Source organism: Otolemur garnettii, unplaced genomic scaffold (genome assembly GCF_000181295.1).
Source record: "Otolemur garnettii isolate 467f Iridium unplaced genomic scaffold, OtoGar3 scaffold00075, whole genome shotgun sequence".
In the NCBI taxonomy this organism is placed as follows: domain Eukaryota; kingdom Metazoa; phylum Chordata; class Mammalia; order Primates; family Galagidae; genus Otolemur; species Otolemur garnettii.
The window spans coordinates 6,877,410-6,901,387 of record NW_003852470.1 but is presented as its reverse complement, the minus strand read 5'-3'; the positions used below and the strand labels follow the sequence as shown (position 1 = coordinate 6,901,387).

Sequence of the window (23,978 nt, the reverse complement as noted above, 5' to 3'; positions counted from 1 at the left end):
CATTTTTTTGGTTTCATCATTGTTGTTTGGCGGGCCCAGGCTGGGGATTTGAACCCGCCACCTTAGATGTATGTGGCTGGCGCCTTAGCCGATTGAGCCACAGGCACCGAGCCGCCACGCCCTTATAAACCTTTTTCCTGAAGCTCTCCCTGAGTTCAGCCAGGCCTTTGTAAGCCATTTCCTGAAGTCCTGTGATGTTCGTGCCAAGCTGTCTCCTGAAGCCCCCAGTATGGTATGTTCTTTGTGAAGGCTTATGTCCTCCTGTTACCCTGCATGCCTGACCCTGAGCACAGAACTTTCTGGGTGGGCACTGTGGCTCCCGCCTGTAACTCCTGCACTCTAGGAGGCCAGGGTGGGTGGATTGCCTGAGGTCATGGGTTTGAGAACAGCCTGAGCAAGAGTGAGACCCCATCTGTAAAAATAGCCAGGTGTTATGGCAGGGGCCTGTAGTCTTAGCTACTTGGGAGGCTGAGACAAAAGAATCACTTGAGCCCAAGAGTTTGAGGTTGCTGTGAGCTATGATGCCATGGGCAACAAAGTGAAATTCTGTCTCAAAAGGAAAAAAAAAAGACTTTTCATGTATCATTTCATTATTATAGCAGTCTAACTCTATTCCCATAATCCAGACTTCCCTAATGTTGACCCACACATCACTATGTAATATCCCTCTTTGATAGTAATGTAACTTCTCAACTTTCTTTTTGCTGGTATCTTTTTCCATTTGTGTGTCTTTTATATTAAAATTCAGTCTCTTACTGATGGCATATACTTGGGTTTGATTTTTTTTAATCCAGTCTTAAAAATGGTATTTGTAGACCATATTTAATGTGATCATTTTTCTGCCTTTTGGGTTAAACATTTTCTGTGATTACATTTATTTCACTATTGATTTATTATTTGGGCCACTTTTAAATTTTTTTAGCATTTGACCTGAAGTTTGCATTATACATCTTTAAAGAGGCCACCTTCAGATAATAGTGTACTACTTCACTGGTGTTACAGAGACCTCAGAACAGTATACTCCTAATTCTCTCCTCCCCTCATTTGTATTATGACCGTAGATTTTGCTTTTACATATGTTATAAACACATAATATACTACTACTAGTTTTTGCTTTAGACAGTTACTTTTAAAGTTAAAAATAAAGATTTGGCACAAAGTGGCCATAATAAAGTGAAGGAGGAGCTTCGTGCCCTTCATTTATTCCCCCTCCATGTCCTTACACGGTCTCTCATCTGGGGACCGTTCTCTGTCTGGCATCATATTCCTGTTGCCTGAAAACGTCCTTTAACATTTTTGTAGTAGTAAGTCTGCTAGCAATGAATTATGTCTTTGTGATGGTCTCAGAGTTTTCGTTCCTTTCTTGCATTCTTGGAAGATCTTTTTGCAAGGTACAGAATTCTGGGTTCACAGTCTTTTTCTCCAGCACTTTAAAGATGTCATTCCATTGTCTTCTGGCTTGAATGTTTTCTGATGAGAATCGTGCTGTGACTCTTATTTCTGTTCCTTGGTTTGTAATGTGCCTTTTTTTCCTCAAGGTTTTCTGTCTGGTCCCATCCCAGCAGTTTGGGTGTGGTGTGCCCAGGCATGTTGTTTCACGGTGCCGTCTAGCCCCTGCCCTCGGCATTTTTATTTTTGCTGTTCCATCCTCTCTTGTGTTCCTTTTCTCTTTCTGCGGTTCCAGTTATACTTAGGTTAAACTGATACTGTTTCACAGCTCTTAGATGTTCTGTCCTAGATTTTTATGCCTTTTTTCTTTTTGTGGTATAGTTTGGGTAGTTTGTTCACCGAGTCTTTACTTAGTTTTGTGTAATCTGTGGTTCAGCTGTTGAAGGCATTCTTTGTCTCTGTTCCAAGGTTCTTTGTTTCTAGCATTTCCATTGGGTTCTTTTTATAGTTTGTCTCTCTGCTGAAATTACCAATCTGACTTTGCATAGTGCCCACATTTTCCATTAGAGCCTTTAACATCACTAATTATAGCCATTTAAAAACCCTTAGGAAAGAGTTCCAGCATCTGTGTCATATCCAGAGTCACTCTTTTGAGTCTTTGTCTCTTGGCAATGCATTGTTTTTTACTTTGCCTTTAATACATCTCTTAATTGAAATTGGGTATCTCATGTAGGACAGCTTTTACCTGGAAAGCTTTTGTCTTCTTTCCCCTGCTAAGCCTTTAGTATAGGGAGTTGATTTGAGTTCATTTCCCTAGCCTGGAATTGAGCTGTGGTTGGGATTTTTTTTTGCAGTTTTGGCCAGGGCCGGGTTTGAACCCACTCATACATCTCCGGCATATGGGGCTGGCATCCCGCTCCTTGAGCCACAGTCACTGCTCCATGTAGTCGGGAATTTTTGTTGCTGTAGTTACCTTCCATTCCCCTCCCCCTTCACATTCTCCTAGCAAGTCCCTCTTGCTAGGATGGGGAGGTCTGCAGAGGTGATTCTTGATGTCTGCTCCACCTTCAACTCTAGATGGGCTCTTGGTGTTGTACCTCAGAAAGGGTCTTCACCTCTGACGGCTCTGCCAGCCACACACCACATCAGTGCTTTTTATCCTGATGGGGACAGGAGTAGTTTCCCCAGCACTCCTGCGTTGTTTTGAGTAAGCCTCAGTATTAGGTAGACACCGAGTCTCAGGCTGCATCTTTCCCACTGCTCCTGCCCTCCCCGCCCCCCAGGGGTACAGTGTTATTTCAGCTCCCTTCTATCTGCTGGGCCCTCAAGTTGACAGAGTTCTTTGTCTGTAATCCTCCCACCTCCAGGGCTTTTGTTCTGTAGGAAAGAAGGGTCTGGGTGGGGTTGCCTGCCCCTGCCACAGCAGCTGCAGTTCCCCTTTCTATACCAGGAAGGTTACTTTTTCAGGACCCTTCCCTGGTCTTATATTGGAGCACATGTGAGGTCCTTGGAGAAAAGTTTGCAAGAAGGTGAGAACTCCAGTACCCATAGCTGCCAGGGCCCCACTCTCACCAGCCCCCACGTAGCCCCTACCACCTCATTCATTATTCTAGCTAACTCTTTAACTGGTGTCTGGTTGCATCTGCCCCAGGTAAGGAAGTCTTCTGTCTTCCCTGTATCAACCTGTCTCTCCTTGGATTTCAGACTAGTTGGTTGCCCCATGACCCATATCTCTGATAGGTTAAAAAAAAAATCATGACCTTATAGTTTGTCCTGCTTTTGTTGTGAAGGTGATGACATTTTTTTCGGCTCTCCGTAACCTCAGTAGAGACCTCCTTCAATAATTTCTTTTAAAAGCCAGGCACCGTGACTCATGCCTGTAATGCTAGCCCTCTGGGAGGCCGAGGCAGAGAGTGCCAGAGCTCACAGGTTCAACCAGTCTGAGCCAGAGTGAGACCTCGTCTCTAAAAATACCTGAGCGTTGTGGCAAGTGCTTGTAGTCCAAGCTACTTGGTGGAATGCTGAGACAAGAGAATCACGTGAACCCAAGAGTTTGAGGTTGCTGTGAGCTTTGATGCCATAGCACTATATTAGGAGTGACAAAGTACTCTATCAGAAAAAAAAAAAGAATTCCTTTTAAGTAATTCCCTCTAACCTAAGAAGAGCTTTTATTTGGGGGAAAATCTCAGTATTAGGCACCCCACAATCTGCTTCCACCCACTTGTTAATCCTTGGTGTCTGTACCGTATCCTAGTTCTGATACACAGCAAGGCATTTTGATGTATGTTCTTTGAGTTAGCAGATAACATTGTTTTCCTGAAGCACCAAAAAGTAAAGGAGACAGTGCATGTGGTAACATAGATGGAGAAAATTTCTGACTCTTTCTGCCGAATAGCAGTGGGTAGATTTCTTGGTTTCCACAAGGTGCCAATGTGTAAGATGGGTCAGAAGTAGTAATTTATTGATTTTTCACAAATCAGCCGTTTAAGTAACTGGTAATAGGTAATAATTTCAATCTTGTAAAAGTCATATGTGTAAGTAATTTTTATTTTAATGGAAAATGTTCTGTTAATTCAGTTTATTTTTAAATATTTTAATCTAGAATTTTCATACATGATGCATAAAGTCTTATTTAGCTAATTTGTATTGTTTTTTCAAGATTTATTAAAGAAAAGACTTAAGTGTGATGCTGTGCTAACTAGTAAATATGTTGACAAAGTTCAAAATAGAAAGATATTACAGCGTCAACAACTGTTTCACGTTTTACTGATTTGTAGACGAAAACATCTATAATTTTATTGTTTATTGAGTACAAGTAAATCAAAATGAGACCTTAAAGAAAATACAAATGGGCCTCTGTATTTCTGGATTCCATGTCCACAAATTTGACCAACCACAATTGAAAATATTTGTTAAAAAAATTTTTTTAAAAAGGGCGGCGACTGTGGCTCCATGAGTAGGGCGCCAGCCCCATATACCAAGGGTGGCGGGTTCAAACTCGGCCCGGCCAAACCACAACAAAAAAATAGCCGGGCGTTGTGGCGAGCGCCTGTAGTTCCAGCTACTCAGGAGGCTAAGGCAAGAGAATCGCCTGAGCCCAGGAGCTGGAGGTTGCTGTGAGCTGTGTAATGCTGCTGCAGTACTCTACTGAGGGTGATGAAGTGAGACTTTGTCTCAAAAAAAAAAAGTTAAAAATATGTATAAAAAAGCAAGATAGTATAACAACCATTTACATAGCATTTACATTGTATTAGGAATCTGTTATGGATAATCTAGAGGTGATGTAACATGCACACAAGGATGTGCATAGATCATGTACAAATACTACTTCATTGTCTATCAGAGACTTGAATATACTCAAATTTCTGTTTTCTGAGGGTTCCTGGGCCAATCACCCGTGGACACTGAGGTATAACTGTATTATTTTTTGTTTTGACTGCTAGTTTCCCCCTTTATCTCTTCCCTGGCAAAAAAAGAATAGAATAGAATTATAGTAAAATCTAAGAAAATTAAAGTACATTTAATTTGCTTAAAAAAAATTTGTTTTGAGACAGAGTCTCACTTTATCACCCTTGGTAGAGTGCTGTGGCATCATAGCTCACAGCAACCTCAGAGTCTTGGGCTCAAGTGATTGTCTTGCCTCAGTTTCCCAAGTGGCTGGACCACAGGCTGGGTGCCCACCACAATGCCCAGCTATTTTTAGAGACAAGGTCTCGCTCTGGCTCAGGCTGGTCTCGAGCTCATGAGCTGGACAGTCCACCCGCCTCGGCCTCCCAGAGTGTTAGGATTACAGATGGGAGCCACCACGCCAGCCTTATACATTTTTTTTTTCATTTTCTGATTATGCAGGTACTTAATCATATAACAACTACATTGCCATTGTCCTGCTAGAAATGCGAGTTTTGTTAGGTTGCATATTTATTTTCTTTTTGGATTAAAAACTTGTTTATTCTTAAACTGTTATTTTAATACTCATTGCTGTAGATTGGGGCCTCTTGACACTTTGGTAGCTTTGGGGTGTAACATAAATGAAAAACTAAAAAGTATAAATAATCCCTAGAGATTTGGGGGGCCCTCTACTACGCTGGGGAGAATAAATCCTTTAGATGTATGGTTCAGTTCAAGCCAGATGTGTACATTTGATATTTGGTTAAGATTAGTGAAAAGAGGCCGGGCATGGTGGCTCACGCCTGTAATCCTAGCACTCTGGGAGGCTCAGGTGGCTGGATTGCCTAAGCTCACAGGTTCCAGACCAGCCTGAGCCAGAGCAAGACCTCATCTCTAAAAATAGACAGGCGTTGTGGTGGGCACCTGTAGTCCCAGCTACTCGGGAGGCTGAAGCAAGAGGATCACTTGAGCCTGGGAGTCTGAGGTTGCTGTGAGCTGTGACACCAGGGCACTCTACCGAGGAGGAATAGAAAGTGAGACTCTTGTCTCAAAAGAAAGTAGTGAAAAGGAAAATAAAACAATACAAGTTATTACCTTTGGTTAAAAGAAAACCCTATGAAACAATAGAACCCTTGAGCAAGGGTCATAGGTTAATGAAACTGTTGATGAGACTGGATTAAGGAAGGGCATGATTTATAAAATTGGAAAATGATTTATGATTTAGAAGTATGATCAGAACAAATCAAAGGATTTAAAAGACACCCTAGCAGCCATCAGTTACCTTTAGGCACCATGGAAAATAATTTATATTTCAGATACTTTTTTGAATTATTAAATGCTACTGCCTTTTTTACTATCAAAGAGTAACTTAGATTTTCTGTAAGGTCATTAAAAGTTTTGTGAATATTAACTCTCTCTAAAAACGAACACAGCAAAGCTCAGGCCCAGATTGCATTGAATGCATTTTGACCAGTCACTTTTACTGTGCTGTGGCTGGCATTAGGAGAAGAGAAGAAATATATGCCTGATAAAGGAGATGGGGTGAGGGTCGGAGGGGAACAGGTCTCTGAGGACAGGGAGGTGGGTCCTGTAGAGGAGGAATGAATGGAGCCAGGAACTAGGAAGGGGAATGGGTCATGGAGAGCGTTTACACACTAGAGAGGAACAAGAGCATAGCATTCGAAATTGGAAAACATGACATTTTGACCTTGATCCAAATCATTAGTTAACCTTTCTGGGCCTTAGTTTTTACATCTACAAAATAAAAATACTAACTAGTCTTGCCTATCTGAAGGGACAGGGTTATTATTAGGCTTAGATGTGGTCATGCATACTGTAAAGTGTCATGGAATTGTTAGCTGTTACCTGATTCTATGAGTGAGGGGTCTTTGTTGCATATGGACTCATTAAGGGGAAACAAAAGGGTATTAGAAATGAACTCCAGGTACTACCATGTAATTACTGGCCTTTTCCAGTAGTAACATAAAGTATAATACATTGAACCATCATCAGGGGTCAATATTGTATTTTCAGAGCAAACTGTAAACATTAACAGTTTTCAGACAGAGTGCTGTATAGTACTCTTGAGCTGAAGGGCATTCTTCATACAGAAGGCACATGGACACTTTTAGAGTAAATGGAAGTCAGAATCTGTGTTTGGAGGCTAAGGGCCCAGCTTTAGAGCCCGCAGCCAGCCAGTCTCTTTAGACGTGTGCTCGCCAGCACCCTGTGAGCTTCCCTCTGCCCTGCTGATCTCTGCTGTGTTTCACGCCGTGCGTGCTCATCTGGAACTGTTTGCTTAATAGTCATTGCGTGCTTCCCCTACAGCGTCCCTGCCCTCCAACCCTTACCTCAGGAGAATGCAGATTCCACAAAGGGAGGGGCTTTTTTGGTCTGTTTTATTACTGCCCAGAGCAGTTCCTAGTACACAGTGGCACTCAAATATTTGTGAAAGGAATGAGTGCTGCTTTTACTTGATGTATTGAAATATCTAAAAACAGACCCATGAGCAATAATAGATGTAAGAAAGTAGATAAGACACGGACAGTGGCAGACACCTGCTTCTCTGAAAAGTGACTCTGGAGCCCTTCTCATTGATGTTTTTGGATCTCTGAACTATTTGTTGGTGGACATCAAAGTTCCTTTTAACTATCTTTTTTTTAACCCCAGCAGTAACATTGAAGAAGATGTAGTCCTCAAAACCAACAAGCAAGTTTACTCCCAGCTTTTGAGAGCTACTGCAAACAAAAATGCAAGTCTTTTGGAAAGAATCGACGTCATCATCCTTCTGCTGGGCCAGCTTGGCCACGGGGGTGGGGGAGTGAGTGGCGGCGCTGGTCAGTGACTGGAGCACAGAGGCGCCCACAGCGTGCTGTCAGTGCCTTCAAACACAGGAGCTGGTTTGCCTGTTGGTGCTTCATTCATTAAATATGGGGAATATCCATGTAAAACAGGTACAGCGGTGGAAACACAGAGTTAATTCCTACAACAGACAGATTGTGGTTGAGGTTTTTGGCTTCATTGGAAGTGCTAAAATCAGAATCAAACTTCCAGCTTCCAGCATTTATTTCCCTGAGAAGTACATAGTACCTCCATAGATTTGCTGTGATGCTATTACACTCTTAAGTATTTTTGAAGTATGTTAAGCTATATGGATTTAAGATATGATTATTTTGGATAAAATTGTTACTTTGGTCAAGAGAACTTTTATCCAGATGATTTCACAGGTTCAGGTGGGTTAAAGAAACCTCCTGGGCGTCTACAGTGTTTTCTTCTAAGTTGCACAGAAGAAAAGCTGCCCTGTCTGAGCGTCAGTGCAAGATGTGTCGGAGACGAGCGTGGTGCAGTTCACTGCATTGAGTGCATGTTCTCAAGGGATTCACTTCTTTGACTTTGTATGATGATCAAGAATAGGTACTACCCTTCTTTTTTTATTTTAAACTTGAAACTGTGAATAAGGTAAGAAAACTATTTTGAATAAATAAACTATTTATTTAAAATGTCTTTGTATTTTTCCATTTTGCATTCTTCACATTGAGTTTTGATTTGAACTCAGTCTAATTAATAAACTTTACAAAGTAAAGCTCAAAACATTAAAAGTGAAATTCTATTAAGTTCTCATATAATATTTTGCTTACTGCTACTGCTGCCTGGCTGTTGTTCAGTTGCACACAAACATACCCTTTTGTAATCCTCCCCTGTACAAGGATGTATTTTTCCTTTGTAATCAATACCCTCAATTTCAAGAAAAGTAGTGTAACACCTAAAGCAGACAGACTCTTCTGTGGTGTGTTGAGGTTTGTGTGTGACCCTGCTGCAGGCCGGCGTTAACGGAGGTGCTGGCAGCAGCTCCTGCACAGCCACACCTGTAGGAATCTGAACTGCACTAAGCACCATCTGAAATAACTAGCTGAAGCTGAGTTTTTACAGCAGTAAGTTGTTACCCATCACAGTCCAGCGGTCCTCTCGCTCCATTTGTCTGCTTCCTTGATGATTTAGTTTGCAATGTCTTGGGGACAGATTTGCATCTGGTTACAAAAATTAATCACTGAAGCATTTAAAGTTGTGCTCAAGTTGTAAAGCTTCCCCTTATAGCACCTGCACAGACAGGTTCAACCTGGAAACTCCATTAATAATACCATCTTTTGGGTTAATGAATTAAAAAAGGAGTTTCCTATTTACGTAGAAATGAGCTGGCATTAGGGTAATAGGGTTGCTTATCCTGTCTCGTAGCCCCTCTCCTTACCAGAACAGCCTTCCAGTCAAGAGGAAAATTTGTTTTTAAGCAGGAAAATATAAATTCTACCTATCTTCCCTTGTCAAAGCAAAAATAAGAAAGTTCCTACAATGAAAAAAAAAATTCTTAACACATTTAAATTTGCTGATTTTAATGTAAAGTGTTTTAAAATACTTGTATTAGCAGTTGTTTTAGAAGAAATGTGGTGGCCAGGCTCGGTGGCTCACGCCTGCAATCCCATCCCAGCACTCGGGGTGAGGCTGGTAGATCACCTGAGCTCATGAATTCAAGACCAGCCTGAGCCAGAGCCAGACCCCGTCTCTAAAAATAGCATTGTAGGGTGTTGCCTGGGGCTAAGGGAGTGGGGCACCGGTCCCATATCCTAGGGGTGACAGGTTCAGGCCCGGCCTTGGCCAAAAACAGAAAAAAAAAAAAAAGCATTGGGGTGAGCACCTGTAATCCCAACTACTTACAAGGCTGAGACAAGTGAATCACTTGAACCCAAGAGTTTGAGGGTGTGGTGGTGCCGTAGCTCAGTGGGTAGGGAGCTGGCCATGTACACCAAGGCTGGCAGGTTCGAGCCCAGCCTGGGCCTGCTAAACAACAGCAACAACTGCAACAGAAAAATAGCCGGGCATTGTGGCAGGTGCCTGTACTCCCAGCTATGTGGGAAGATGGGGCAAGAGAATCACTTAAGCCCAAGAGTTTGAGGTTGCTGTGACACCACGGCACTCTACCAAGGACAACATAATAAGACTCTGTCTCAAAAAAAAAAAAAAGAAATGTGCTATTACGGCCTGATCATTGAGGCTACTGAATCTCTCAGAATATTTCATTGCCTGAATTTTGTCCACATCATCACATTATCCACTGGGGTTTGGGTTAAGAGTTAATAGTTCTAGTATGTAATAGTTAAAGGGCTGTCCTGCCTAACTACAGCCGGTACTGGAAAATAGAATTATTCAAGAAGAAGAAAACAGTAAACAAATTATAAAAGGCCAGGAAAACTGTTCTCTTCAAGACCACCTGGGGTACAGGTCTGAGCATTCAGACCAAAGAGCACATCTGGCTTCAGGACCAAAGCCAACACAGCTAGTGCAGTTCAGTTTCTTTAACTTGAAATGTGCACTGTGGTATCTGCCCTGCTGGCAGAGTTGTGCCGATCAAGAGAAATACATGTGGGAAGAAAACTTTTGGTATGCTGTCAAGAGTCAGAGAAATGGCATTATCACAGGGGGTTGGAGCATAGTTAATTTGCATTCTGTGAACTTCCCTGTTGAATCCCAAGGCACATCCGTGTCCTCCAGAGTGGCACCTCCTCCCTTGATGAGCTGACCCAGGGCTCTGGCTGGCTTCTCACCTCCCGCAGATCAGGTGGGGTGAGAGTGCAGGGAGGGCAGCAGAGCCCCCTGGAGTAGAAGCCCGGACAGGGATTCTTACAGATGCTTGGGTTTTGGTTCTTTTTAAAAGCTTCCCAGAAAAATCAGTAAAATTATTTGGTGAATTATTGTTTGCCTGAGCAATTGATTTTTAAATCAAGTTATTTCTAAATTTCAAGTAAGGCTTTTTCCATTGGGGTTTAGCTTAGGAAGCTATTTTCGTGTCAGCTACGAAAAAACTGGTTTGTTTTCTTTGTAAGGAAAATCACATTTTTTTTCTCTTAGGAAGGAAATCAGATCACTGTCTCCAGTTCCTGCTTTCTCATTACATGTTCAGTGTGGAGATGTGGACGTCACAAATGTCAAACCACTGCTCTGAAATAGACTTTTTTGGAAGCAAACCATTGTGGGGGAGCCAAGGCTTCTGTTGTACGTCCTTGTCGTTAACTACTTTCCAGTAGGCGTTGTCTTTGAAGAAGAAGGCGGAGTTGTGTGTGTAGGAGTAGTAAGCAGAATCTATATTTCTGAAAGGGTGGTTTTGTGGTGTTACTGCCGGAAAAGCCTCAGTAATCTTCATTGGATAAGAATTAAGTACTTGATTTCTGTTGATATCAAATGCAAATACCTGCAAAGCAAAGCAGACAGTCAGGTGGGCTTTTCTGAAAATTATGTTACTTTATATCACCGAGGTCAATAACTCTGACTTGGCACCAAATTCTTCAGACTTGACCTTCTTAATTTTCCATCTGTATTGATCTCATTGGTGCTTAGATCTGAAGAAATTGAAAACTGCATTTAACTAAGAACTTGGTTGTCTGGCAAATCTCAGTCAAGGATAATAGTGCAGCACTAGGCCGGAGAGCCTCTTAACTTACCAACGACCCCTGGAAGAAGTAAATTAGCTGCTGTCTACGGTCATAAAACGCTGTATCCAGGGGACTTGGGATGCCAGGAAATCCTTCTGAAATCAGTTTGGGGTAGCTTTTTCCTTGTTCGTCATTTATGCAGGCCTGATCCTTGTCACTGTCGTATCTCCAGTATTGATTTCCTGAGAGCCAAACGATATATGTTCATGTGGTTTATTATTATTGAGTCACAGGAAACCTAGCAAAGGAGACAGGTTTCGATGCAGGCTTCAGCCAGGTGCGTATATGCTCTTCCAGGAGAAAGGGAGGGCTGAGTGAAGCCTCCACGCAAATGGATGGTGTTCCCGGCTTTGAGATGACTTCTAGATTTGACTCCAGTGATGGATGCATTTTTCTTGGATATCACAACTATAGTTACAATGGTGGTTGCCTTTCACAGTGAACCCCACCCAGCCCATGCACATCCTCCTCTTGGCTGTCATAAAAATAATGTCATCTTTTTGTACCCGAGTATCTTAATTTAGTCTAAAGATCTTTTTGTTTACACGTTAGTGGCCACAGGTTGGAACCACGTTCTTGTTCTCAGTGATGTGAGCTCTCCTTTTACAGAAGTCACCATGCTTATTTTTGGATGATAACTTTCTCCAGTGTTTTGGACTCACCTAATTCCACCACCACCTCCATTTTACAAATGAGGAGACTAAAGAATTAAAGTGACTCAAGTTCAGACAGCTAGGTTGGTAAGGGCTACAGCCCAGGGCTCTGCAGTTCCACCCACTTGAAACATTATCTACTGACCTGTGAAACCTTGTAACTTTGCTCCATTTTGTTACAAAATTCAAATGCTAATTTCATGCTTAGAAACAGTAGCAGGGGGTTATTCTAGGGTTTTCCTCTTCATTCCTAATCCTGCATAGTTGGCATGTTGCCAACACAATAAAATAAATCCACTGAGTCAAATACTTCTGCATTCACAACTCTGAGCACCTCAAGCAGTTACATTCCTTAGCAACCAAGTATTTGCCATATTTGGAAAAGTTTACGATTTGAGAATAATGGGATATATGTCCAGTTAGACATGTAATTCACTCTAAATGGAATTTTTTTAAATTTATTCATAGCAAATTAAATAAGACATTTTTAAAACTCCAAGAATGAAATACAGCCATACTGTAGCAGTCCCCCGTGATGACCTAGTTCCATAATTAAGATTCTTTGAGCGTTGCCAACATAAATTCTAGTTTGGGACTTCTTAAAGTCTTGAAAAGTATGCTTTCAACTCTGAAAGATCTGAACTATGAAAGTCTGCCAGGAGGCAACTGTCATGTCACTGAATTAAAATAATTCCTCTTTTGTGTTATGTGAAGGAAAATTAAGGCCAGATTAATACACAGGATCCTTATGATAAAATTTGCACATATAGGTCTTTCCATTTGGCTCTTGCCTTGTTACCTTTTTGAGCAGTTTGAAGCAATATGGTTCTATTACTAGGATTCAGGCAGAGAGAGTACACGCGACTTGTCTCTGGGTGGGAAAGGGGAAGGAAAGACCAGTGACCACAAACTTCTGTTTGGGATCAGACTCTGTGTCTGGTTTTGCAAAGGGAGCCAGCAAATGGACTGGGTACGGGCGTCCTTGACAAGGCCTTTGGGAATAGGGAGAAGCAGCTTCAAGAAGCCCAGACCTACTGCCCCTGCACGTGACCCGGGCACCCACCAGCAGAAGTCAGCTTCTGCCTCGCAGCAAGGCACTGACCTTCCCTGCTTAGAAACTGCCATTCCTTCCCCTCTGCCTGCTCAGTGAAGTTCAACCCCTGACCTTGGCACCTGAAGCTCCCCATGGTGAGCCCGGCCAGTCTTTCCAGCCTGACCTCATCTCCTGTACACCCTCTGCCACACCTTGACAGCCACTGCCACGTGATGTGTCTCTTTGATTCCCAGCTCTCAGCTTGCCCCTGCAGCGTGGCCCTGGCCACCCACCCTCTCATATCATCCCAGGTGCCGTTTCTTGGGCCTTCCAGATGTTCCCCATCCCTAAGTCTAGGTCAAATCCTGACTCCTGGGACACCAGCACCTGATTCCGGGGCGGTAGTCACCTCTTCTGCTTGGTCTACACCTTTAAAACAATTTGTGGGCTTCCAAGTGTGTGTGGGTTTTTCCTTCTCCAGAACCAGATTAAAACTTGCATAGAGCAGGGCCCTTTCTTACAGTTCTTTGGCAACCACCTCAGTACCTAGCAAAATTCATTCACTCGTTCTTTCATTTGATAACTTAAGCACCTTCGTAAAAAGATCAGGGGACTTCCAGTGTGATGGAGCAGACAGAAATTTAGCAGGTAATTACAAGAGCATTACAATAGATTCCTGCATAAGGGCTCATTTATTAATGCATCTGTTCAATAAATAGACCCATCCATTGAATCTTTACCTTTAAAAAAATAACGCTCATCTCTTCTCCATGTCCAGATGTGGACGAAGGCGTCTATGTTTTGTGTTGGGATTCCGTGCCAACCAACAAGGATTTGGATAGGATCCCCGTAGCGTGTCCTGTTGTTTCGATTTTCATAAAGCCAGTACCAGCTTTTGCGGAAGAAATACGTGCTAAATCTCACCATGACTTCTCCATACTGGTTTCTTTCTTTGCGAATCCAGTCAAATGCAGTATCAAATGATCCTTTACATGAGCCTTTAAAAAAGAAAAGAAAAATCCAGCTACTTGTCACATGGTGCAAAACTCACCAGCTTTGGCTTCTTAGGGAGCTCCTGATCACTCTCCAGGGTCTCAGTTTGGGTACCTAGTCATTCAGGGAGGACCACCCTAGACAGAGCTTCTTTGACAATCACTCTGACTTCATTAGAGAGATGAGTTTGATTCTGGGCACTCACAAGAGTAAGATTTCCCCTGAGGGAAAGAGATAAGTCCTGGGTTTTATTGTCTCCAAAGCTGCTGTGTGCAGGGTGGGAGTAGAACACAAATGGGGACGTCTCTGGTAGGGACCCTTCAGTGGAAAGGAGGAGGACAGCTTTCCTTCCCTTGGGACTCTGTTCTAAATCACTAATCACTTCAATTAATGAACTGCTAGTGCTTTATACTGAACAATTAAATAGGGATTAAGTTTATCCTGGAATGGCTAAACTGCTCTTTGCCTTGAGATTGCAGTAAACTTCTGAGGGCTTCTTGTGCAGGATGCCACAGCACCAGTGGCCTCTTGTATTTCGAGACCCACTGTGCTCTCTTCTTTCCCTGTGGCAGGTATGACACATCCATGGGCATCTGTACCAGTGGCTGCAGTCTGGGTGGGCCCACTTTTAAGTAAGAGAACTGCATCATGGAGCCAGAGGAGAGCTACTCACTAGAGCTGTACAACTTTGTGCCTTTGGGTACCAGGCTCCCAGTGAGGGGAGGGGTTCCTGTGGACTGTGGAGTACTGAGCATGCTCTGTGAGCCCCGAGAATTACCCTAGGATGGCCCTACCGTACAGCCTTTGGATGGCTTTTCTGTCTGACCAGTCCAGCTCGAATGCAGGCTCTTGGGGTATATAATTTGGTTGCATTATGGATCCTGTCCTGTAGGTGTGAGGCAGGCCGAGGACATGGCCAATTTCATGGACAGCCACCTACGAGAACACAAACCACTGTGTGGGGTCAAGCCTGGGGCTGACCAAGTTACAGAAGGTGGGCCTGTGTTTCAGGAAGAGCTGTGCTTGTCAAGGAGAAGGGGAACCCCAGCGGGAGGAGCTGTGGGCACCATCAGAGAGGGAGGAGGGGGACATGGATGAAGAGCTCTGGGCTTTTGGACTCCAGCCCGTGCCGCATGGCCCCTGCCTGTCAGCGTGAGCAGCTCAGGACACTGACCTTGAGAAGGCTGATGCCCATGTCACTGGTGGGAGGTGTGAAGTGCTCGTCATCGTCAAAGTGAATGTCACCCAGGCGCCAGGCGTGAGCAAACTCCTGTCCACTCCCGTCAAAAACCCGAGGACAGCCCAGGTGCCGGCCTGGTGAGGGAAGAGGGGCATGGTCCAGGTGAGCATGGAGCCCATCGCACAGACTCCAGCTACTGAGCACACACAGTGTGGGGCTCCAGCCTGGAAGAATTGCCTCCGGTCGTGGGAGTGGACGCGGCGCCAGCTCCTGGCTTCACTCCTCAGTGGGAGGAGCATGGGAGACACGGCTCACGCAGTGTTCACAGAGTCTAAAGACTGCTGAGGACAGTGAGGCCCAGTGCCAGGGGAATGGAGCGGGGGCTGCCTTACTCTCCCAGCCAGGCGAGCGTGGGCATGGGGGACAGAGTTGATGCCTAAAAGGTTTAACAGGAGATGGGATGACAGCCAGATCCTAACCTCTGAGTAAGTCGTGAAACAAAGGAGTCACCGTCCCCTGCATTTGTATGGCTTTTCAACCCCGTGCCCCTGTACCCTCTGCGACTTTAATCCAGTGAGACCAGCAAGGCAGCTGTCAGCACCCTTAGTGGGGCGATGGAGCAGCAGAGAAGCTAAATCATTTGTCCACATCCACTGGGCAAGGGTGTGGTGGTGTCTGGGCCTGGAGCCCTGAGTTCCCTGACTTGGTCCTTCTCCCTGGGAGGTGGGAGAGGGTGGAGGGTTGGCATGTGCTCAATTCATGGGGGTCCACATGGCCCTGCACCCACAGGGCTGCTCTGAAGGGCAGAAGACCTGGCCCCAGGGTCCTCATGTGGCTGGCCAGGCTCTCTGAAGTGTGAGGAGCCTTCTCTTCTAATAAGGCACCTTCTACAGAGGAGGGGGGAGATCGATCTGTCCCGCCTTGCAGGGGTCATCCCAGAACAAGCCCAGGAGGTAGGGGTTTGAGGCCCCACCCTGCAGGCCACTGCAGCCAGGCCGGGGCTGAGGTGGCATTTACCCATGGCCAAGTGGCCAGCTATTAGGTGCCAGGGAGGCAGGGGGAGCCAGGCTGCACCCTTCTCACCTCTCCCAAAACCCAGTTTTATGTCAACCATGGGCCCAGGGGCAGAGAGATCCTCCCGGAAGTCCAGTGGTGTCACCTCACTCCACATCCTGAAGGCCAGTCTGAAAATGTGTCTCTGCTCCTCCACGGAGAGCTGGCTGCTCAAGGCCTCGCCCACCAGTCTCCAGGTCAGGGTCCTTTTGGAGAAGGCCCTGGCAGCCCCTCCACCTGGGGGCTCTTCCTGCTGCCGGCCGGGCCTGAGCAGCAGCATTTGCAAGAAGCGCCTGCATCGGGCAGCCCTGGGGCGTGGGCCTGGAGGGGATGGGGGGGCGGCAGGCGGTGGCAGCCTTGTGTCAGGGACTCCACAGCGAGGCCTGTTCATGACCGCTAGTGTGGCCGCATCCAACTCCCCACTAGCTGGCAGCGCGTTCACCCGCTGGAATCTGCGGACCGCCTCAGCCAGTGCGGTGGCCTTGGTGGCCTCTGGTGGCCCCTCGGGGCTGGGGGCCCAGGTTCCTTGAGACCCCGACCAGCCGTATCTGGATAAGAATTGCTGTGGAGAGAAATACACCCACATCCATGAGGCCACCCAGTCCTGCCCTGCCCCTTGCTCTGCTAGACAGAGAGATAGTGAGGCAGACACAGAGAGGGTCAGCTGTGGCCTGAGGAGAGCTGGGCAGGCCTGGTGGGTGAGGTGGGGGGAGGGGTCATGGGTACAGAGCAGAGGTCAGGGTGGGAGGTGAGGACGTACGTCACAGTGTGGAGGAGGCTATAGGGAGCCCAACCTGTGAGCTGAGCCTGAGTTCCTGGGGGCTTCTTCCCAGCCCACAGAGGCAGAGAGGCCAGGGTCAGGGGTGGGCCACAACTGTGTGACAGGGCAGACCCAGGCCAGCTGTGCCCCCTCACTGCCCTCACCTCCAGGGCACCCCTGGGGCCAGAGATTAACCTGGGAAATCCCAGCCATCTGCTCAGTGTATGGTGACCACCAGGACCACTGTCCAGGGTGGGTTCAAGGGCCTCCCCTGTCTACTCCATTCCACCAGGACTCCCTGGAAGCAGGAATCTCCCCCACTGGGTTCCTTGCCCATGTCCTTCACCCTGAGCTGCAGCAAAAGCAATGGATGTCACCGGGCAGCTCTGCTGAGGAGCCTGGTGCTGCTATGTAGGGACCTCTGCTAAGGCCACCCTTCTCCAAACCCTCAGAGACTGGCATGGCGGACAGCCATGGAATGCTGTCAGAACTGTGGCTTGGCCACTTAAAATGTCACGTGATGCGCAGCATTGATCCCTTACTGGAGGCCACCCTGTGGGCTACCAACTAATGTCATTAAGTATCGTTGCTCCTACAGGAACCACAGAAGCCTGTGTAGCTCCCTCCACCCAGCCTGTCTGTCCCTTCCCAGACTCTGCACAACCCAGCCCTTACTCTGCCGAATCCTGGCCTATGTGTGTGTACATGTGTGCACATCACATGTGCACGGGGGGTGTGTGTGTGTGCATGTGGGTGCATGGGTGTGCACATTGAGCATGCATGGGTGTGTATGCGTGTACATGGGTGTGTGCTTAAGGGTGGTGCTATTCTTCCTGCCCTCTCCTACCTGAGCAGCATGGAGGTCGGCAATGGGCTTGGCCTGGCGCAGGGGGGAGGTCTCCAGGTCTGAGTGGTCCCGGCTGTGGAAGAGGGTCTCAGGCCTGGCTGGGCTGGGGGCAGTGAACCAGCAGAGCAGCAGAGTCGGACGGAAGATGGAGGCAGTGAGCATGGTGGGATGGGAACTCTGGTGCTCCTTGCCTGGCTCCGTCCCAGTCTCCCCTCTTTGATGAGCCTGGCCTGGGGTATCTTTTGTAAGCAGCCACCACGGAGGGAGGGCCTCCCCGTGCCACGTGTTTCCCACCTAGCCCTGAAGCGTGCCCACTAGGCGCCACACAGCAGGCCCTGCGTGCTGCCTTTGAAGACCCCAGGGCCACCTTCCTCATGGGTGTGAGAACTCCCTCCTCTCGGGTCTCTGTGTTTGCACAACCCTCGGGTAATTACATTGCAAACCTGCAGATGCCTGCGGAATCCATTTCCATGGAGATACGTGTGGGTGAGTTTGCTGCTCTGGAATTGCTAGGAATCTCCACTGGTGTCAGTGGAGGCACAAACCCTCCCCCCTCACAACCTGCACCCCAGAACTGGGCCTGAGCTGAGAACCATGAACGGTAGTTTGCTCATAGTTGGAGGTTTCTTCCTTGGTGAAGTGGGTTAGAGGAGTTTTAGTTTGTTTCTCAGGCTTTTCTTGTTTTTCATCTTTTTTTTTTCTTGATAAAAAGAATACCTTATCAGTTATTATAAAATTTAAAAGTACCGAAAATTAAGGGAACGACAAGTAATTTAGGTGGTAATGTTTCTGTGAGTACGCTTGCAGACACATCCGTGTACGTGTGTAGAGAATTATTTGTGTGTCTAAAATTTCACATAAAACATACGGTCTTTATTATTATAACTCAACAGAATGTCACAGCACTTTTCTGTGTTTGTGAATGTATTTATCATTCTAATTAATGACCGCACAGTGTCCCATTCTATGGGTTAGAAGTTTCATATAAGGATAAACTAGAATCACTTGAGGTTCTAGGATACATACCTCAACCCAGGCTGTCTTGCTTGGTTTCCCCTCTCAGAGAAGCCTTGAGTCTCTCTGGACCCTGAAGATGGAGCCCTGCTACTGGGCTGGATCTCCAAGGGTGAAATATTCTCGATCCCCTCAACCCGTCTGTGGCACTGACTGTGTGGCAACCCAGGACCCCTCCCCGGGCTTGAGGACAATGGGTTTCCATAGGCCTGCACTGTGACTTGGGGGGGACGGGCGTTCCTAGTTGGCCCCTGGATTGGGTGTTTGGCCCCACACCCCGTGCTGCAGCAGCAAGGCAGCCCCTGGGACGTGGGGAACACGCTCACAAGGACCAGTAGCCACCACTGGCCCTGCGCCCTGTGCTCTGCATGAAGATGGAGGCAGGCAGCCTCTCCCCTGTGCGCTCTGTGGGCGCTGGCCAAAGACTGTGCTTCTGAAAGTCAGGTCTCAAAACTCACGTGGCAGCCCTCCCTAATGGGGGTAAAATGATCCTAACCCAGCACTCCTATGGTTTGCATGTTTTACGTGGCAGCCCTCCCTAATGGGGGTAAAATGATCCTAACCCAGCACTCCTATGGTTTGCATGTTTTACGTGGCAGCCCTCCCTAATGGGGGTAAAATGATCCTTACCGAAGACCGCTATGGTTTGAATGTTTGTGTCCATCCAAAATTCGTGTGGAAATGTGACCTTCAGTGCAACAGCTGGAAGAGACACAGCCCTGGGGAGTCGAGTACCGAGGGCTCTGCCCCAGCAGTGTCCTTATGAAAGGTGCTCAGCCCTTTGCCCTCCTGCCCCTTCAGGCACGTGAGGACACAGTGTTCAAGGTGCCATCTTGGAAGCAGAGATCAGACCCTTGTCAGATGCCAAACCTTAACCTTGGACTTTATAGTCTCCAGAACTATTAGAAAATAATTTTTTTTTTTTGAGACAAAGTCTCACTATGTGGCCCTTGTTAGAGTGTCATGGCGTCATAGCTCAAAGCAACCTCAAACTCTTAGGCTTAAGCGAGTCTCTTCCCTCAGCCTCCCAAGTAGCTGAGACTACAGGCACCTCACCGCCATAATGCCTGGCTTTTTTGTTGTAGTTGTCATTGTTTGGCAGGCCCGGGCCGAGTTCAAACCCACCAGCTCCAGTGTATGTGGTGCCCTAGCTGCTGAGCTACAGGCACCAAGCCAGAAAATACATTTCTATTGTTTATAAATTATTATTTATAAATATTCTCTGGTGTTTTGTTATAGTAGCACAAATGAACAAAGACAGGCATCACAGGCTTGAGGAATTTGTTATTGAAGGGTCTTACTCCTAAGGTTATTTTTTTAAACATTATTGTGCAGCAGGCCTCTGCAGCAGGGGATGACAGGACGTGGGGAACTGTGCTTACCGTTTGGACTGTTGGCTTTTCTCTGGGAGCATTCTTTTCCACAATTATCACTAAACACTCAAGTGCCTGATTAACCAAATTGCTTATTCCAGGTGAACTGAATTGCAAGGAAAGCAACTGGAATTAGGAGAGAAGATGGCAGAGGAAGGCACGTGACGTCCAATAACGACAGGAGGAGGGACCAGGGCTCCTGGACAAGCTGCTTCCTGGTCTGCACAGGCCACCTCCCATCTCTGAGCCTAGGTAAGGTTTGGTTAAAAGCTTCAAGAATCTACTTAAGCCATGAGATGCATGACCTAATTGTCAGTGGGACAGTTACATTTTTCTCCTAAAAATGCATCATTAAAAAATGCACACAGGGGTGGCGCCTGGCCCCATATACCAGAGGTGGCAGGTTTAAACTCAGCCCCAGCCAAAAACTGCAATGACAAAAATTAACAATTAAGTAAAAATGCACATTTACAAAATGGATTCCATGTTCTCAGTATTGAAAACATCCTTCCCATAGGCAATCTTTGAGCTTGAAGTCCAGCAGGGGTCCATTCGACTCTGAAAGTGAACCCAGGTCAGAGCCCCGGGTGAGGGAGTGAGACCATTAGCTCCTGCTCGGGGCTGCTCCTTACAGCTGCACATCACTGTCCACTGAAGGGACAGGCTCTTCCCAGCGTGTGTCCTGACCTGCGTGTCTGTGGAGTCTGCACCGCAGTCCCTTTTTGTCCCCACATAAACCTCCCTCCCACCTCTGGGAACTCATTTGTGCTCTACATGAGTAAAGATCTCTATCTGGGTTCATCCTCCCTCCCTCTCTGAAGGGGCACACCCAGGGCCCCTGTGGCCGTGTGGGAAGGGAGTCCACATTCCCTGCTGGCCTGCGCTTCTCTGCTCAGGCAAATCTGAGACTTGTGACCTCCAGATGAAACTTCTCTTCCTCACTGGTGGCGCCACCCTGGTGGCCATGTTCCTGCTGGGCCTTTACTTCATGGCTTTCCGGTGAGTCAGGCAGTCAAGGAGCTAACCCTCCCCTCAGACAGGATCTCTGGGCTCTCTGCTAAGCGAGTCCTTCTCCCTGCTGTGGCCACACATGGGTGAGGTCAGGAAGAGCAAGCAGCTCTAAAAAGGCAAAAAAAAAGGGCAGCTTGGGTTTGTGAGCTGGTGAGTAGAATGTTCTCTGCCTAGAGCTGTGTGCCGGTGCTGTTTGGCTGTCACTGGACCTCGCTGAGCTTATTGTCCAGTACATTATGTCTGCACCTGGACTGAGCTCCTGCCTGTGCTGGGTTCTCAGAGTGTCCTCTCAGTCATTGTCAGTGGCCTGGGGACAGTTAAGGTGGGCTTCTAAGACCCTGGGCAGCTGAACTACGTGAAGATGGTGGGGTAGCTGACAAGGAGGCTAATTCACTTGAGTTCTTTTCTTTTCTCTCAGTATGTCGCCCTCAGTAAAGTGCCGTAGCGTCACAGCTCACAGCAACCTCTAACTCTTGGGCTTAAGCGATTCTGTTGCCTCAGCCTCTCAAGTAGCTGGGACTACAGGTACCTGCCACAACTTTGGGCCATTTTTTTGTTGTAGTTGTTATTGTTGTTTGGCAGGCTCAGGCTGGGTTTGAACCCCCAGCCCCGGTGTATGTGGCCAATTCCCCAGCTGCTGAGCTATAGGCACCAAGCCAAGTTGAGTTCTTTTCAAAATGCTTTTTACCTTCTCTGGAGTAGAGGAGCAATTTTCCACACAGGTAAAATAAAAGAGACCCTGCCACTTCCTGCAAATCACTCACTGTGGGAAGTTAAGCCAGTAAGGAGGTGGCAAATCCCTGAGCACTGGCACAGCCTGCACCTGGGGGGCCGGCAGTGGCCCAGTAAGACTGCTCGGATGCACAGCGGTGTCTGTACTACTTTACCTAAGCCTCTGGGACAAGGAGTCGCAACTATTACCATGATCCACTTTAATTTTGTCCTGGTTCTGTCACTCACTAGCTATGTCACCCTGAGAAGCTGTTTTACCTTTTAAGCCGATTTCTTCACCAGAAAAAAAGGGAACAAGTGTAAGGTACACTCTGGGGTTGTCACGGGGAAGGGTGCTGTGCACAGGGCTGCAGCACATGGTGGCTGTTTGACGTAAGGTGCCTCCCAGCAGGGCGGCTCAAGGACAGAGATGTGTGGGCAGGAGTGACCCTCCCCTCCACCAGCCCGCTTGCCACTCAGACAGACCCAGGTTTCATTCAACCCACCTGAAATTCCAGGCCAAGATCTACAAAGTAGGAACAAAGCTTGGGGACAGATTTTCAAAGCCTTGTAAGTAGGTACCACCCTCCCAGGCCCTCCCCCCCGGCAGAGAAGATGGTCTGGCTGTGCAGTACAGCAGTGCGTCTCTGAAGGGGGCCTGTGTATTTGAATGCAGTTGTCCAGAGCTCACAAGCAGGAACGTCAAGGTCTTTTTTATAGCATGAATAAACTGGCTGTATACAGAGCAAATTTTATCATTTATACCAGGTCTGTCAGTTACCAAAGATGAGCATATCTGTTTCCTCCTGGACACAGCTTTGCACTGAAAATGACACCCAGCAAGTAACAAACGCCAGGGAGCACACGTAGCCAGTGTGGTTTATTTGGTTTCCTTCCTCACAGGGCCTGGGCTGGAGTCTAAGCTGGTGTCTGTGGAGGGTGGTCACATGCATGTGACCTGATTCCTGGTTTCCAGCTGGTTCCACTCAGACTTGAGGCAGAAGTTTGATGGTGGCAGCTCCCAAGGGCCCTGATGCCCAGCTCCATGTGGAAGCAGCGTCCAGTGGTCCTTGCCCGTGGGGAGGAGCCCAGCCCAGGACAGCCACAGGGCAAGGCTGCAGGGCAGCTGACTCAACAGCAGTCCTGGGGCTGCAATGCCTTTCTGATGCCCGTGGCCAGGGCCTGCGGCGTGGGGCTCTCTGCAGTGCAGCTCACAGGCAGTCCCTGGGTGGCCAGGGCACGAGCCGTGGTGGGGCCAATGGCTGCGAACTAGAGAGAGGGAGAGCAGAGCCTCAGTGCAGCAGCAGCTCTGGGGGAGTGGGGCGGGCCGCAGGCGCCTGTTGGACCTTGCTCTTCATGTGATGCGCTTCCATAAATGATGACGCTGCCTCAATCTGAAAAATACCCCTGCACCCACAGCCTTATCCCAGCCCCCTTGCCACCCTGAGAACACGCTGTTCCCAGAACTCAGGCCAAGGGCAGGGATGCACAGGCCAATGGGCACCTGGCATAGGGGCTGCATCCCTGCAGCCCTTCCTCCAGCTCCAGCTCCAGCTCGCTCTGCTTTGGCTGTTAAGGGGTCCTGTGTGGGGTCCACAGGAGCTGGGTGTGGCAAAGGGTGCTCCTGGATCCCCCAGGAAAGCACACAGGGGCTCTGGGGCCAGAGGGCCAGGGTTCAAATTCCAGCCCCATAGGACAGTGGCCTTGATGTGACCCACCCTCTCTGGCTTCCATCTCCTTCTCTGTAAAACTGAAAGGGAACTGGACCCTTCACTGGGCCATTGTGGGATTAAACGGGGTGACACAAAACCCCACTGTGTATCTTACCTTAATTTGATCAATGCTGTCACCAGATAACTCTTGAATATGCTTGAGAGTGTAGGTAATGCCAGAGGGACTGAAAAAGGCAATGCCGGCTGGGAGGCCCTGCGGGGGAGAACAGGCTCAGCCCCTCCAGAGGGACAGGAGAACCCAAAGTTGGCAGGAAGGCCCCGTGGGGATGAGGGGCAGAACCCAAAGTTGGCAGGAAGGCCCGTGGGGATGAGGGGCAGGAGAACCCAAAGTTGGCAGGAAGGCCCCGTGGGGATGAGGG

The 23,978-nt window shown here is 47.4% G+C and overlaps 3 protein-coding genes across 6 annotated transcripts in view; 1 reads left to right on the top strand and 2 right to left on the bottom strand.

Moving 5' to 3' along the window:
* EDRF1 (erythroid differentiation regulatory factor 1) overlaps window positions 1-8,280 on the top strand; it is a 49,731-nt gene extending 41,451 nt beyond the window's left edge. The window contains exon 25 of the mRNA XM_003794068.3: window positions 7,447-8,280. Within this exon, the coding sequence (XP_003794116.1) occupies window positions 7,447-7,621 (175 nt within the window). The 3' untranslated portion in view covers window positions 7,622-8,280. The remainder of the gene's footprint in view (window positions 1-7,446) is intronic.
* Window positions 8,281-10,717: 2,437 nt separating this feature from the next.
* On the bottom strand, window positions 10,718-17,939 carry MMP21 (matrix metallopeptidase 21). Its single transcript, XM_003794067.1, has 7 exons — window positions 17,778-17,939; window positions 16,201-16,732; window positions 15,112-15,251; window positions 14,732-14,873; window positions 13,685-13,942; window positions 11,268-11,440; window positions 10,718-11,017 (listed from the first exon to the last, which is right to left on the bottom strand). The coding sequence occupies exons 1-7, from the start codon at window positions 17,937-17,939 to the stop codon at window positions 10,718-10,720; spliced, it is 1,707 nt and encodes a 568-aa protein (XP_003794115.1).
* A 4,814-nt stretch (window positions 17,940-22,753) lies between these two features.
* Window positions 22,754-23,978, bottom strand: part of UROS (uroporphyrinogen III synthase) — a 32,619-nt gene continuing 31,394 nt past the window's right edge. For all 4 annotated transcript variants that reach the window (XM_003794110.3, XM_023515610.1, XM_023515609.1 and 1 more), the window contains 2 exons: window positions 23,714-23,812; window positions 22,754-23,155 (listed from right to left, as the gene is read on the bottom strand). In XM_003794110.3, the coding sequence (XP_003794158.1) occupies window positions 23,018-23,155; window positions 23,714-23,812 (237 nt within the window). In that variant the 3' untranslated portion in view covers window positions 22,754-23,017. The remainder of the gene's footprint in view (window positions 23,156-23,713; window positions 23,813-23,978) is intronic.